We start from the raw sequence: 15,419 nt of genomic DNA on the forward strand, positions 1-15,419 counted from the left end.
ATTTGGTATGTGGTTTGTATTATTGTATTGAATTTCTTACTGTTTTAATTTTCAGAGGTGAGAATTTAATGAAACAACGTGTATTTGTTTAGAACATAAACAAGTGTTGTGATCTAAAAATGATCTGTTTTCTTTCTCTTGGGTTTTGGATTTCAGGACTCATCCCAATTTTCTGGACTCCCTGAGTATGTTAAAATCGTGGAAGTTGGACCAAGGGATGGATTACAGAATGAAAAGGTAGTTTGGTACTAATTTTGTATATATATTTTAAAATTCTAAGTCTACATATTAAAATTTCTTAAATTTTTATGGCTTAAGAGATGGAGTTCATGTTATATTATTGTGTGTACTTTTGATTGCTATATGAATTTATAAATCATCAAATAGTATTGGATTTGAGTTAGAAGTTAATTTTCTGTTTTGCTTCAATAGGTCCTATAGAATTTACTTAGCAAATCATTTTTTAAATGATTTCATAGGTTATAGTTCCAACAGATGTAAAAATTGAATTCATCAATCAACTTTCCCAAACTGGCTTGTCGGTGATAGAAGTGACCAGCTTTGTGTCTTCCAAATGGGTGCCCCAGGTATGTAAATGAATAGCTCTCTAGTTACAACCTTAAGTCTACTCTGACAAGAATTATTTAGTACTCAGTATTATTTACTAAGCTCATTTTCTTCCTCCATATTACTCCTTGCACTGATATGTGGATTAAAGAAAAGTATTTGGATAGAATATTTTAAATTAAGGCCTTGCAATTTGTTTAGATCTCCATGCAGAACCTCAGTGGGTACGGGGTGGTTATTCTGTGTTGCCTAGTTCGCTCTGACAGTTCCGGGTGACTCCACTGTCACAGCCTGTGTGTCAATCCATCCCATCAAGGGTCTTCCTCTTGTTCACTGCCTTTATACACTGCACTTTGTGAGTACAGGGTTCAGTTTTATGGATGATAAGCCTCTGAAATAACACTTTATGGACATGTCCTCTGTTTACCATTTCATTGACTTCACAGCTGATCTTAATGTCCCCAGGCAATTTGCTCTTCTAGAGAGAATTAATGAAGATCTGATAACTTCTCTATGGAATTTTATATTAAACCGAACCTATTGTTACTGGATGGATTCCAACTTATAGTGACTTTATGCCGGGGTTTCCAAAACTAAATTTTTATAGGAACAGGCAGTCTTCTCTTTGTCCCCCAAAGAGACTGGTTTGTTTGAACTGCTGATCTTGTGCTTATCAACCCAGTGCTTATCTGACAGCACCACCAGGACTGTCGTTACAGTCACATATTACTGAGAAATAGTGATGTTCGTTCTCTTTATTTATACGGGTTTTTGGCACTGATATTTATGCTGCATCAATATGCGATAATATGCTTGTATTCATGTAGACAATGCACAAAGCTCATTTAGAATTTTTTTTAGCCTGATGATGACAGAGACTCCATATTGTCCAGAGTTGGTGGGCAGGTGGGAACACTCATCACTTCTGAGGCTGGGTGTTTGAAATATAATTGTTAATTAATTAAAAAGCAAACAAACCTCACTGCCCTGGAGTCGACCTGTAACCATTTATGAGAGTAGAAAGTTCAGTTTTTTCCTTGAGGAACTGTTGCGGGAGAAAGACTGGGCTTTCTATCCCCACAAACAGTTACAGTCTCAGCAACCTATGAGTCAGCAGTGACTTGATGGCAGTAGGAGTTGAGTAGAGAATTCTATTCATTGATATGGACAAGAGACCCTTACTTTTGTCCATCTATTCGGTCCTGTTGAATGAAGGAACTGGAGGCACAATTATTAGTCGTTAGGCTGCTAACCAAAGGTTAGTGGTTTAAAACTACTGATCTGTCAGCAAAGGAAAGATGCACGTGACAGTTGGTTTCTAAAATAATTATAGCATTGAACATCCTATGGGACAGTGCTATGTTGTCCTAAAGGCCACTATGATTGAGAATGGACTCAACGACAATGGGTTTCAATAAAAGTCAAAGATATTTTCCTTGTGAAGCTATAGGTTGATGAGATTAGACATACTTGCTTGAAATAGTCATATTATAAAAGGCCACCAATTAATATTTTATAGATTTCTATTAATTTTAAGGAAGAGTGAGAGACCATTATCTATCCTCTTTAAGTCTTCATGAGGTTACTCTGGCTGGGGCATGGTCAATTGTTTGATTGCATCCTCAACTGATGTAGCGTCAATGTAATCTAAGATCAATGATATAGGATATACATAGTGACATTTAAGGGATGAGACTGAAAAGTGTTCAAGGTCCAACCAACTTCTTACCCAGCTGGCTAGGAAACAAAGATGGACAAAGCAAAATGGAAGGCAGTTCTCTGTGAGCTGGAAGAGGGAAATGCCCCCCTGGCCTCAAGTTAAGTGGATACAGGTGATGGGACCATAAAATTATATGATTTATTCTCTGCTTGGTCCTGAATTGAATTCAGGACTTAACCCATTGAGATTTAATGAATTCTTCCTAGACTCAAAGAATTACCAAATAAATGACTTAATTCACTGACAGACCTCAGGAGGAAGGCTGGGTTTAGGTGGAAGTGCCTTTAGAACTGCATTCCTTGTCCACCATGCCCCTGGGGCTGAAGCAAGTGACTTGATCTCTCTGAAACTTGGAAATCCCAGTAGTGATGCCCGAGGCACGGGCGGGAGGGGGCAAGAAGGCATGTGAATGGGTCCCTGTGTGTGAATGCCCAGAGTTTGAGCACCTGGCCCTGGACCACCATTCAATAGTGTTATTGAAGTGAATGTTTGACTGACAGGCAGACTGGCCTACTAATCCTGAGCACCACACAACTTAACTTTCTTCTCTTTGAAAAACAATATTTTCCCTAAGATTAAAGTATGTGTTCAGTTCAAATATTGGATCAGGCCCAATCTGAATAAGTAAAGATACATTGTCCTGTAACTCCTAAGTTCTATGTGATGGGTTTCAGCTTTCCTACGAATCCATGTACCTGTCCAAAAAATTAAAATTCGTTTAAGTAAATGACGTATGTGACGAAAAACAGTGTGTCTGGATCACAGATAACAAGGGACTCATCTTGCAAAGTTCTTCCCATCATTTCCCTCGCAATCGATCATGGTGTTTTTCAAAGGACACTGGAGAAGAGGCTCCCGGCTTTGCAGGTCACTTTCCCATCATATGATGGGTGTTTTCGACATCCACCAGCTAGCCTGCACAAAGCGTTTCTCAAAACGATTGTAGTTGGGGGGAATGCCATCTTCTATGTTGAATGATTGCATTGTCCTTATGCTAACAAAATAGGCCTTCAGTCCGCAGAAAGTGCATAATGCTAAATTTTTCTCTAAAAATATAAATCATTCTCTCTCATTTTAGAAGGAAATCATATGACATCATATTTATCTATGATAAATATGAAAAAATCCGAAAAACCTCTGCGTTTGCCATCAACCAGTTTTAATACAAAATACCTATATATGCATATGTATATACATATATATTAAAGTAACTTCTATTTCTTAAGAAAAACTGTGTGCTTGTAAAGTGATATTGTTTCAAACTTTGAATCATCCTCTTATTATTTTTCCCCAACCATAGGTCATGGGAATAGTCTTCTGGTTTATGTTTAGATTGCTGCTTATTCACTTACATCTTTTTTTTTTAGCATTTTAAAGCTTTTTTTACAGCTTCCCTCCTGCTGTTTTGTTTGGCAGAGGCTCCCTAACTAAAACAGCTCAAAGAGCAATTCCACAGTAGCAGGGTGCCATATAAAACAGTATCCCATACCTATAATCTGAAGGGCCAGAAATGATAAAATGCTTGCCATTAGAAATTACTTGTTCTTTACAACTTATCTGGAAAAAGCTTTCCTTACAGCGATGTGTAACGTAAGACCATCTGGAATGAGTCCAAGAGCCCTTCACTTGGACGAAAGGATCAACCCTAATAAGAGAAAGAAAACATACTTATGAAAATAGACAAGCTTATTGCAATTTTGGAATATGACTTTTAATATTAAGCTTTTTAGACTATTATACATATGCAAAGAAGGTATAATTTAAAAACGAAATAGTATATTCATCTTTAAGGTATCCATATGGCATTTTACCATTTTCACCAATGTAAGTGATTAAAATGAATATTATTTATTATAAAACAAGAATTCATTACACATGCATAATATATGCTTCTTTGTGTCATATACCCAGTCCCTGATTTATGTGTTTGCTCTCCAATAACCTTTTTATTGTTGAAATGGTTATTCGTAAGTCAAACTAGCACTTAGAAATACTAACTTCAGCAAAAGAGTATTCCCCTTAGGGTTCCAGGTCTCACACACACAGGTTTATTCTAAACAAAGTATGTTTAAGGATGTCTCTGTTGGCGGCAGACAAACTCTCAGTAATACATTTGTCTCAGTGTCACTAGGATGTCTTTAAAAAGGAAGTCCAATCAAAACAGTGGCTTCCAGGGAGATCTGTTGGGTGTGTTCAATACAAGGAAGAGCGAGGTCAGCTCACAGTGTTACACGAAAAACCAAACCAACCCACAACTCACTGCCTTGAGTGGATTCTGAATCACAGCAACCCTATCAGAACCGTAGAACTGGGGCTTGTGAGACTTTACAGTCTGTATGGGATCAGGCATCCTAATACGTCTCCTAAGAAGCCACTTCTGCGTTTTAAACCATTGGTCTTTCAGTTAGCAGTACATTGTGCCACAATATGCTTTCTTGGAATTCAAAATGTATACCAAAAAAAAAGAAAAAGGTTAGTAATGTTACCAGTTTCACTGACATACCATTCAAATGTCATATATTTTGGTGGTTCATTCACATTCTTAAGAGTTGTGTAACCATCACCACTATGGCTTCCAAGATATTATTTCTTCCTTGTACTCATTGTTGTTAACTCTCCATTGCCCCCGCTTCTCCCGCCATGTCCCACCATGAATCAATGAACCTAGTTGTTGTCTCTATAGGTTTACCTGTCCTGGGTTTCATGGACAAAAAACACATCAAATTCAAAACAAAGCTCAAACCAAAGGCCCAACAATGGCAGAATGAAACAGAGAAAAACTTCAATAGAAAACAAAGTCGAAAATATTAAAAACTAGAACAATTATACATTGCATGAAAAGGAAGCTCAAATGGCAAGTTAAATCAGATTTTAGCTTAACTACAACTGCGGTCATCCAACATGCAATATATTCTAACTGATAACAAAGCCCCTTCCATTCCTGCCTGGTCCAGAATCAGAATGGATTCACCTGAGACTTAATCCACATGGGAACCTGGGAAGGAGGAGTTTGGGGCATTCACTTTCTGCATGTTCAGAATTTATAGCATCACGTAGACCTTTGTGCTTCTTCCTTGTGGACTCAGCTGACGCTTCATTTAGATGACTTTTTGTTTTAACCACAATCAACTGGGGTAAACTTGATAGAAAGTTTGGAAGAAATCAGACAGTCTGGGGCCTTAAAATGAAGAAATTTTAAGAAAATTGAAAACTACATTAGTGAGAAAAAGACCAGGAAACTTGTGTTGCTGAATTGTTTTCCATCTCAGCAATGCACTTGCTCACATTTCAAGGATAGCAAGGGCTATCCACTGAAAATGTTGCTGGGGAACCTTACCCTGTTCAACCTTTTGCTCTATTCCTGCCCTTCAGAGTTTGATCTCTTTCCCCTGCCCCCCCTCCCCCCACACACACCAAACTCAGCATTTCAAAAGAATACTGTTTGAGTCCCTTAAGGATGCCAACACATCTGATTTGACAAGTCTTCAGGGAAAGGTTAGAGATGGAAACACCAGCTTCAAAAGCGTATAGACCTAGATAACAAACAGCCTCGCAGTTAGATATTTTTGTTTCATGAAAATTTCTATGATTGCATAGTAATGCTTTGTTGACTTTCCTAAACAAGGTGGAATATGTGACCCTTTCCCTAACATTAGTCGGGTGTGAAACAAAATTAGTTTTTATTGGTAATGGGAAACACACTTACGGGATTGAAGTTTAAAATGTGCATGTTGATAAGACATGGGAGACTCTATAGAGTACTGCCCTAGTTTCTCATTGTGTTTCTACTCTTTGTGATGGGAGTAGATTTGTCTGGAAGGGCTAGGGAAATGGGTGCTTTAGTGGAGGTGTTAGTAGAGAGAGCAAGAAAGAGAGAGAGAGAGAGAGAGAGAGAGAGAGAGAATCCCTTAATTATCTTAAGAGTCCAATTTACCTGAAAGGGACAACCAGATGTCTTGAGAGTATTTTGAGAGCCAGGCTTGTCCATCTATCATTCTCCAGGTGAGTTGATATCAATCATCTCCCCAAAGAGAATCCCAATCTAATTTCTCAAGACTAAAATTACTATCTCTTGGGGCTCCAGGAAGTCCTTTACGCAGATAGCTGGGGGAGGGACACCCGATTTAACACAAAAATTGTTTCCTAAAGTGACTGATTTAGATGTTCATTTCTATGCTTAACACTCTAAAATGCTGGTTTGAAGGCCACAGCCCCATTGTCAACTGTTCGTCACTTTTCACTTTGTAACTGGCCTACTTGGTGCATTTCGACTTCTGCATATGTTATTCTTATAGTGAGTAGAATGAAGGTGGATTTTTATTAACTGTCTCAGTCAACCCCAGAAACTAGCCATTTCACCTCAGCTAGAATGTTAAGTAGTGAACTTTCTGTTTTTCCTTTTCTTCTGAATTGGTAATACAGGTTCAACTCCCATGGAAAGACTTGTTCTCACAGTGTTTAAGGATCCATGTTATGTAGTATTGGGGTCTTAAATGCACTAGTCTTATTTTGTTTTCCACTTATTTGGAAATCCTGGGTTTATTATTTGTCAAACAACAAAGACTGCTTCTACAACATTTGGTCTCAGAGAAGAAAGAAAGAGATCATACTTTGCAGTAAATGACCTAAGGAGGCTAGTGAAACGATGGGGTAAACATTTGCTGTAAGATCTACACCACATTCATAAAACATGCTGGCTCAGCAAGAAAGTGGAATACCAACATACAGTATTTTCCACCTTGCTTAATGACATGGACAATACATTCATGTTTTTAAAAAAATCATTTTATCAGGGGCTCATACAACTATTATCACAATCCATACAAACATCAATTGTGTCATGCACATTTGTACATTGATTACCCTCATCATTCTCAAAATATTTGCTCTCCACTTAAGCCCTTGGTATCAGCTCCTCATTTTTCCCCTCCATCCCTGCTCCCCATCCCTCAAAACCCTTGATAATTTATAAATTATTATTATTTTGTCATGTCTTACACTGTCCGACGTCTACCTTCACCCACTTTTCTGTTGTCCATCCCCCAGGGAGGAGGTTATATGTAGATCCTTATAATCGGTTCCCCCTTTCTACCCCACCGTCCCTCCACCCTCCGGTATCGCCACTCTCACCACTGGTGCTAAAGGGATCATCCATCCTGGATTCCCTGTGTTTGCAGTTCCTATCTGTACCAGTGTATATCCTCTGGTCTAGTCAGATTCAACAATACACTCTTAAGATTCATTCATTACATTAAAATTTTTTTTCATTGACAATATAGCTTGTAGGTACTCTGGTGGTGTAGTGGGTCATGAGTTTGTATGCTAGCTTTGAAGTTAGCCACTCCACAGGAGAAAGATGGGGCTTTCTACTCCCACAAAGTGTTACAGTCTTATTAAATCCAAGACAGATAAACCTTCCAAAAATAGGAACAGGAGTATTGGTTCCCTGAGGGTATGAGAAGGGGTAGTGGGGAAGAGAGGGAAGGAGGAAATGTTAACAGTAACTGTCTGTATAACCCCACTTTATGGGAGTGAATAACAAGAGTTGTAGGTGAATGGATACATTGCATAGTTTAATAATTAATAATAATAATAATATACTATAATTAGGATTCCTGGGGGGATAGAGGAGGGGAGGGAGGTGATAAATGGGAGCTGATATCAAAGAGTTCAAGAAGAAAGAAAATGTTTTGAAACTGATGGTGGTCTCAATTATACAATTATGCTTATCTAATTGAATTATGGATTGCTACAATATCTGTAAGAGCTCCCAATAAAAGGTGCTCCAGTTTCAGACACCCACAGAGCCAATCCTAGCCTGCCCTGTAGGGTTGCTGGGAGTCATAATTGACTTAATAGCAGTGAGTGCTGCAGCTTGTGACAAGTATTTTGACATTTCTGTATGTTTATGTGAATGTGTATGTGTCTGTGAATTCACATATGATCAGTTACCCCCTATCCCTGGAAGCTAGGAAAGTTGATAGTAGCTCTTCTGACTTCCTACCAAACAATTCCAAATCTAGTCGTTTAAAACCACAGCGGTGTTTATTTTCTCTTATGGTTTTGTGAAGTAACAATGTAGGAATGCCTTCACTGGACACTGGTTTGAGTTATCTCAGGCCGAAGTCAGATGGTAAGGAGCCTGGTGGCTAGTGGGTAACTCATTGGCCTGCTAACTACAAGGTCTGCTGTTTAACACCAGCAGCAGCTTTGCAGAAGAAAGATGGTGCTTTCTCTGTCAGTAAAGAGTATAGTCTCAGAAACTACCAGGAGCGGTTCCAACCTGTCCTATAGGGTCACTATGGACTCGCATCGACTTAGTGGTAGCTCTTTTTGTTTGTTTGTTTGTTTGTTTTGGGAATCAGAGGATAGCTAGAAAGGGAAGAGCAGAAGCCGGCGGCTACTGCAGCAATAGACTGGCTGGGGACCTCTCACTCGTCAGTGAGCCCCAAGCCCCTTCTGAGCTAAGTGAACTAGTCAGCATTCTCCCAGCATGACAGCATTGGGCATCTAACTGGGTGAGGACCCTGAGATAGAAGACCAGACAAAAGTGGCATAACGTTTATGACCAAAGCTCGTACATTTGATAGCATTTCTTTGCCATACTATATGAATTGAGGTCGTTTCAAAGCCATACCCATTTCCAAGGGGAGGTATGTGGCATTCTGGACATCAAGTGGTAGGGTCGAGGGGATAGCATTTAGGCCCAAGTTTTCTAAGTTACCAGATGTGTGTTTTGAAAAACAGTATGCTAACGAATTTTATTTTATGGTTTACTTTATTGATATGCAAAGAACAAATGCAGGTGATAATCAAGTTCTGTATATCCTCAATCCTGAAACTTTAAATGTTTTTATAGGGACTTCGAAAAGTTTGGGGAAAACTCCATTCGCTTTGAACATCATTGTTCCATAACCGTTTTGAAGCTCCTTCATATATGTGTCTGTACATAGACACATGCATTAACACACACACACATCTCGCCACGGTTAACGGTGATTACCTCTCCCCCTTCTCCCCGCTCTCCTTTGAACTTTATTGTTTCTTAAATTAGATTCAAGCGAAATATATTTGAGGAGTGATGGACTTCCAGGGTTAGTAAGGGACAAAGCCTTCTCGGTAGTTCCCTTCATGTCTTCCTCTGGCCTACTTAGGGCAGGACTGAGAACCATGTGAGGGGAGTAAATGGTAGCCTTTTACCTTCATCACACTTAGCCACCATCCTGTGGCCTTGGGGCCCTTTAAACTCTCTCCTTTTCCATGGAAATATTCACATCTATTCTGATACTACACTAGGCAGTGAATTTGATTTCTATTTTATCCAAGAGTTGCTTATTGAATAGTAAGTATTGCCTAGTGTATCTTCACGGATCCTGGTGATTTAAATTCCTGTATTTCTCTGACCAATCTTTCCCTGCCAGATTCCAGGCCCTTACAACTTGCTTCTTATAACCACGTCTCATCTGTAGTGGAAACAGCATTATTCTGTTAGGCCTATTTCTAAAAATGTAGACCAAATTAGAAATAAGGCCACAGGATGGGGCCTGAGGGTGCCCCTCTCCTGTCTGAAGACATGGCTGAAAAGAATAAGGAAGGACCAGAAAATAAAGCTTACAAATGAAAGTTTCCAGTTTCCCCTGATTTCCGTCTAATCCATTTGAGACTCAGGAGCCCTCATGGCCTCAGGAAGCACTGCATTCTCTGTAGAATATCACCTTTCCACGGAGGCCCGAAGCTGTGCCTTCCCTGACAGGGCCCGCTCAGCCGCGCTCCCACTTCTGGACTGACAGCGTTTCAGAGAGCCATTGGCCCTCACTTGGCATGCCTGGCCTGCACTGTGATCCAGTTCAATGTGCTACATTGTCTAGGGGAAGTCTATTTTCTCTCAGTAACTCTATTCTTTGTAGCACAATGTCAGTGTACTTCAGAAATGAAAAATAGCAATTCTATGATTTGGTTTGTTTCATTTTTTGTCAGCATTATTTTAAATGGCTATCCAAAAATGTTTCTCTAAACTTGAAGTTTAAGTTTTCTCCTTTTAAATGACCATATTCACGTATGTTCTGTGTAGTAAACTAGGCGGGCAGGATCCTAGGTGGTATAGTGGCTACATGTTGGGCTGAGATCTGTGTGGTCACCAGTTCTAAACCACCTGCAGCTCTGTGGGAGAAAAACTGGACTTTCAACTCCCATAAACAGTTACAGTCTGTCTCGGAAACCCACAGAGGGCTCGCTGCGAGTCAGCATTGATTCAAGGGTAGTGAGAGAGACTAGGCAGTGAATTTGGTTTATATTTTATACAAGTGTTGCTTATCCTGTAGTGGGTATTAACTATTGTATATTTACAAATAACTGATTTATATTCCGCGCATCTCTGATCAAATGGAGTGATGAGTGCCTAACCGTTTTCCATATTCATATGTAGTGATCAACTCTAAATGCAGGGTTTCAAAGTTGTTCTGGTGTGTAATCAAGAAATAATTGCATCATTGCTTCTAGGTCACCGTGGAAAAGCAAACTGCCTAAAGCATTTTCGCAATAGTTTCTTTTCTATATTCCTATGTATCCATGGTTAGGTTGTTTGTTACCACTGCTAAGGCAAGATTATGTTTGAACTAGTATTTACTATTGTTGTTTGTAATTATTTTCGCAAAAAACTTAAACTCAGCAAAGAACATTGAAATATGCAAATTACTATTATTATTATGGTTAGAATGGTAGGCATTGTTTTTATTCTGTTTGATCTTATGGGTTATGCCCTGTAATAAATCTGGACTGTACTTGAGTTTCTAACATTGTACATTTTTATTTTATTTTATTTATTATTAAAAGATCATTTTATTGGAGGCTCTTACAACTCTTATTACAATCCATACATCAATTGTATCAGGCATATTTGTACATATATTACCATCATTCTTTTCTAGACATTTACTTTCTATTGAGCCCTTGGTGTATGGCCGGATCAATACCAGGTCGGCTTCTAGCAGCAAGTGACCTTGAATCTCCCCAACCCGTGCAGAGCTGAACAAAACTGGCTGAAACAACTAGCAGCAAGTGGCCTTGAATCTCACATACACACCTGCGGAGCTGACCAGAGCTGGTTATGTAACCGGTCAGCAGCTTTGCAAGTTTTTTTCTTTCGTTTATTCACAGCCCGTTTTGCTCACAGTTGGTTTTGTTCATGGTACGTTTGGCTCAGTGACCGTTTTGTTCTTGACCTGCCGCTCTGCACCTGGCATGACTACACCTGGAACCAGGAAGACACCTTACATTCCAGAAACCCGGACATACCTGTATCTCCCAATCCCTGACTACTTTACTTTATATTAAGGTGACCAGATTTTAACATTGGTAAAGTGGGACACCATTGATCAAACTCATATCCTGGCGAAATAGCCACATGGCAGCCAAAAACCGTATACCTTAGCTTGTCGTGCCTTCTTTCCAAAAACTGGGACTTTTTAAAAATGCTGCGGGATGTGGGCAAAATTGTTAAAAATCAGGACTGTGCCGCCAAAAGCGGGACATGTTCCCTGACCATATAAGCACCACCCCTGTAGTCTGGAGTGCAACTCCCTCGGCCCGGACACTGTGGACCGTGGGACTTTGCCCAGGCTGGGTTTTTCTCCCCAGTAAAGCCTGTATCCCCTAATTCGACTGATTTGGTGTCTGGTGCCTCTCAACTACCTTACACTTGGTATCAGCTCCTCTTTTCTTCCTTTACTCCCGCCCCCACCTCGTGACTCCTTGATAGATTATAAATTATTATTATTTTCATCTCACACTGACCACCGTCTCCCTTCCCCCATGGTTTCTGTTTTTCTCCCCGCTGGAAGGGTGTGTGTGGTTATTGCGATCGGTTCTCCCTTCCTCCCTTCCTGTCCCCACCTTCCCTCCACCCTTTTGGTGTCGCTATTTCCCCTCCTGTTCCTGGATTCCATGTGTAGTGAGCACTTGTCTCTTTTCTGTACATGTGTAGCTAACATTATATATTTTGCAAAGTATTCAACAGCCACCTGTTTTGTAACTAACATGTAATTTTATTACTATGGCCAGTGAAAAATAAAAAAATTTTTAAATAGCTCTAACACCGTATCTTTTTTTTTATAAGCCCAGGCATAATTTGATGTTTTGAGGTTTGCTTTCTTTCTTTTTTTCCCTCCATTTCAAAATGATAATTGTCTGCAAATATGTTAATGTTCTGCATAATAGGATAATGAGAGGGATCAATTACATTTTAACTAGTAAATGGGGATTTTGTTATTCTTAGATTTATAAAGTTACCAAAACAGGAGGATATCACACAATATTTTATTCAATTTTATTGACTTTGTTCATAAAAATTTCTGAATTTTTCTCATGAAAGACATCTTCAAAAGTCATCTTGGTTATATTAAAATTCCTCTTTTGGAATTGATTAAAATTATCTAAATTCAGTTTTGGCAAACCACCTGTGTGCATTGAGAATGGAAATATTTGTATATCAATCATTGTGTTAAAACAAAAATGCCCATTTGTCTCAGAAAGAAAATTTGAGTTTAAATTTTAATGGTCTTTTACACATTATTCTGGTCCCTTAGTGTGACATTGTTTAAGTCTTGTTTTCAGGTAAACTCATTCCATGGATCTGATCCCTGAAGTAAGCAATCCAAACCCTTTGAGGAGACGCACTCAGGATGTGCTCTCAAGAGGCTGGCTCTTGCTGTTCATGGCCCTTGCATCAGTGTTTGACACACAGGGAACCCACGTGGCACAGGAGAGATCGCCCCACACCCCTAACGTGTAACCTGTACAGGCGCATACCACCAGTTTGGATTTGGACAGCCAAACTTTTGGCAAGCAGCAGAGTAGTACATAACCACTGCCCCACCAGGTCTAAAGGAAATGAATACACTTCCAGTGCAAGTTCGGTCTTACTGCTGAGCCAGAATCACATGGTGATTCAAAGTGAGGCTTAACATTTAAAGCATTGATATATTGAATATGGAATAGTTCACTCACCAATTTGGGGGGGTAAAATAGCACTTGGTTTTAAGAATCTGTGATGCTTATAGATTGAACCCTGGAAATTAAGCACTATGCTATGTATATTTTAAATAGAATATGATTTTTTAAAAATTTATTGTGAGTAAAGAATTATGCTTTCTAGTATTTGATTAAAAATAAAAGAAAGACACTTTCTTAATTTTTAGGTGCACATATATTGATCTAAAATTGCCTTGTTAAATTGCTGAAAAGTTGTTGAAGTGGTTAGTAGAGGATAAAAAAGATAAAGCTGAATGTGAAAGTAACATTATAGTCCAAAAAGCAAGTTAAAGTATGCATATAACTTTTACTTTAAAAGCTACACCCAAGTGTGATGTGTATAAATATATCCAAAGGGACTTCAAGTTTGGAAGGGATGAAAACATAATGTAGTTTACCACTAATGCTTTGAAGACTCTTCTATATGTATTTATTTGTATATTCATATTATTTTTTCATTTGGTTTCTATTTGATAAATTTATATATGTACCTTTTTAATTTATCAAATATATATATAGTTTATGCCTAAAATTGGAAGGGATATTTATAAAGCAGTTAATTGTACTTTACTCTTTGAAATAAATCCAAATTAATTTATCTTGACCATACAGTTTTTTGAACATACAGTTTTAAGAATCAGACTGATTAGAGTTGAATCCATATTTTGAATAGTAGAATATTAGCTAGCATCTATAGATTTCCAATATTGGAGTTATTAATATATAGCACATTATTTTAAAGAATGAAATTAATTTTAGAAATATCTAAAAGACTATTTCAGAATTATAATCGCAAAATTTTCTAGGCTATATATCTATAGTTAGTTCATTTTTGATACTGAATTTGCCTTTTAAACTGCAAATTTAAGATTGTTCTCTTTGTAATAACATGTAGAAGCAAATTCATGCCAGTAACTTTACAGTGCTCATACTCCCATAGAATATTCTTGTATTGCTATACTATGGAACATGAAATACATTCTAACACTACTATTAGGTAAGATAATTTTATCTTGCGCTGAACTCGAATTATTGTCTTTGGGAAGTGATGCATTTCTTTGTAGCCCAGAAATAAGCACTTCCCTACCCCCACCCCCATGGTTGCCAGGTTACAGGTTTCCTGGTTTGGGGTGACTTCATTTTATTTGTTGTTTAGATTACCTTTTGTGGTGGTGCAGCAGGATCTGTGGGACCTGGCTCTCACTCACTTGTACAGTCTGGAGAAATATCTCCATCTCTGTATATCTTAGTAACTTAGCAGGGCAATGAAAAAGAAGAAGACCACCCAGGAGACAGACTGACACCATAAGTAGCCACAACAATGGGCTCAAACATGTGACCAGGAGCAAATGTCAGCTGTGAGCAGGGAGTGCTTTGTTCTGCTGTCAGGAGGGTTGGAACCTCCCCAATGGCCCCTATTCACAATCACACAGCATCACCTTGAATTCTTTCCACTTGTTCTCTCATGCATTCGTCCCTTTTATAGATGTGTGTCTCTATTAAAAAGTGCACTTAGTTGCTAACAATAATTATAATACCTCTACAAAAAGATAATTGTACGGTTAGGATGGATGCCAGATTTAAATAACTGGAAAAAGGAAGTGCATATAGTGTCCTTTCAGAATGGACTATCTGTTCTAAATTACTTTTAATACAATAGAGCCCAGTAGCTAAAATATGTGAAGCAGTGTGCCTTTGGACACATGGGCCAATCTTTAAAACTCTCTCTTCTGTATTCTTCCAAGACAGAACTCTTCAGATGCAGTTTTTTTGACCTTAACCACGCAAGCTATCCCTTGATGATATTGCTTAGTGCAGTAAGATGACCCTTTTGCCACATCTTTCTGCCAATGCTCTAAGTCCGTTTCTCTCAGGCCACCCAGGCACGCACAGTGGGCAGAGCTGGCTCTCATCAGGCACTGTACGAAGAGGAGGGCAGCTGCATCCCCACTCTGGATACAAGGGGTCTGACTTTATAGTATTTTAAAAATAACATCTGCCTCCATGCATGGGAAATAGCAATGTAGACAGTATTATTATCAAACACAAAGACGTGATATATGAGCAGCTGCACACTTGAGTGGCAAGACAATTATACTGGGAG

The 15,419-nt window shown here is 38.8% G+C and overlaps 1 protein-coding gene across 1 annotated transcript in view; it reads left to right on the forward strand.

The window, feature by feature from the left end:
• The window catches only part of HMGCLL1 (3-hydroxymethyl-3-methylglutaryl-CoA lyase like 1), a 174,981-nt gene that overhangs the window by 58,112 nt on the left and 101,450 nt on the right, over positions 1 to 15,419 (forward strand). The window contains exons 2-3 of the mRNA XM_004696344.2: positions 157 to 237; positions 480 to 587. Coding sequence (XP_004696401.1) covers positions 157 to 237; positions 480 to 587 — 189 coding nt within the window. The remainder of the gene's footprint in view (positions 1 to 156; positions 238 to 479; positions 588 to 15,419) is intronic.

The sequence above is a fragment of the Echinops telfairi genome, unplaced genomic scaffold, assembly GCF_000313985.2.
Source record: "Echinops telfairi isolate 266 unplaced genomic scaffold, ASM31398v2 ScPeMD7_3533;HRSCAF=4204_1, whole genome shotgun sequence".
NCBI classification, from domain to species: domain Eukaryota; kingdom Metazoa; phylum Chordata; class Mammalia; order Afrosoricida; family Tenrecidae; genus Echinops; species Echinops telfairi.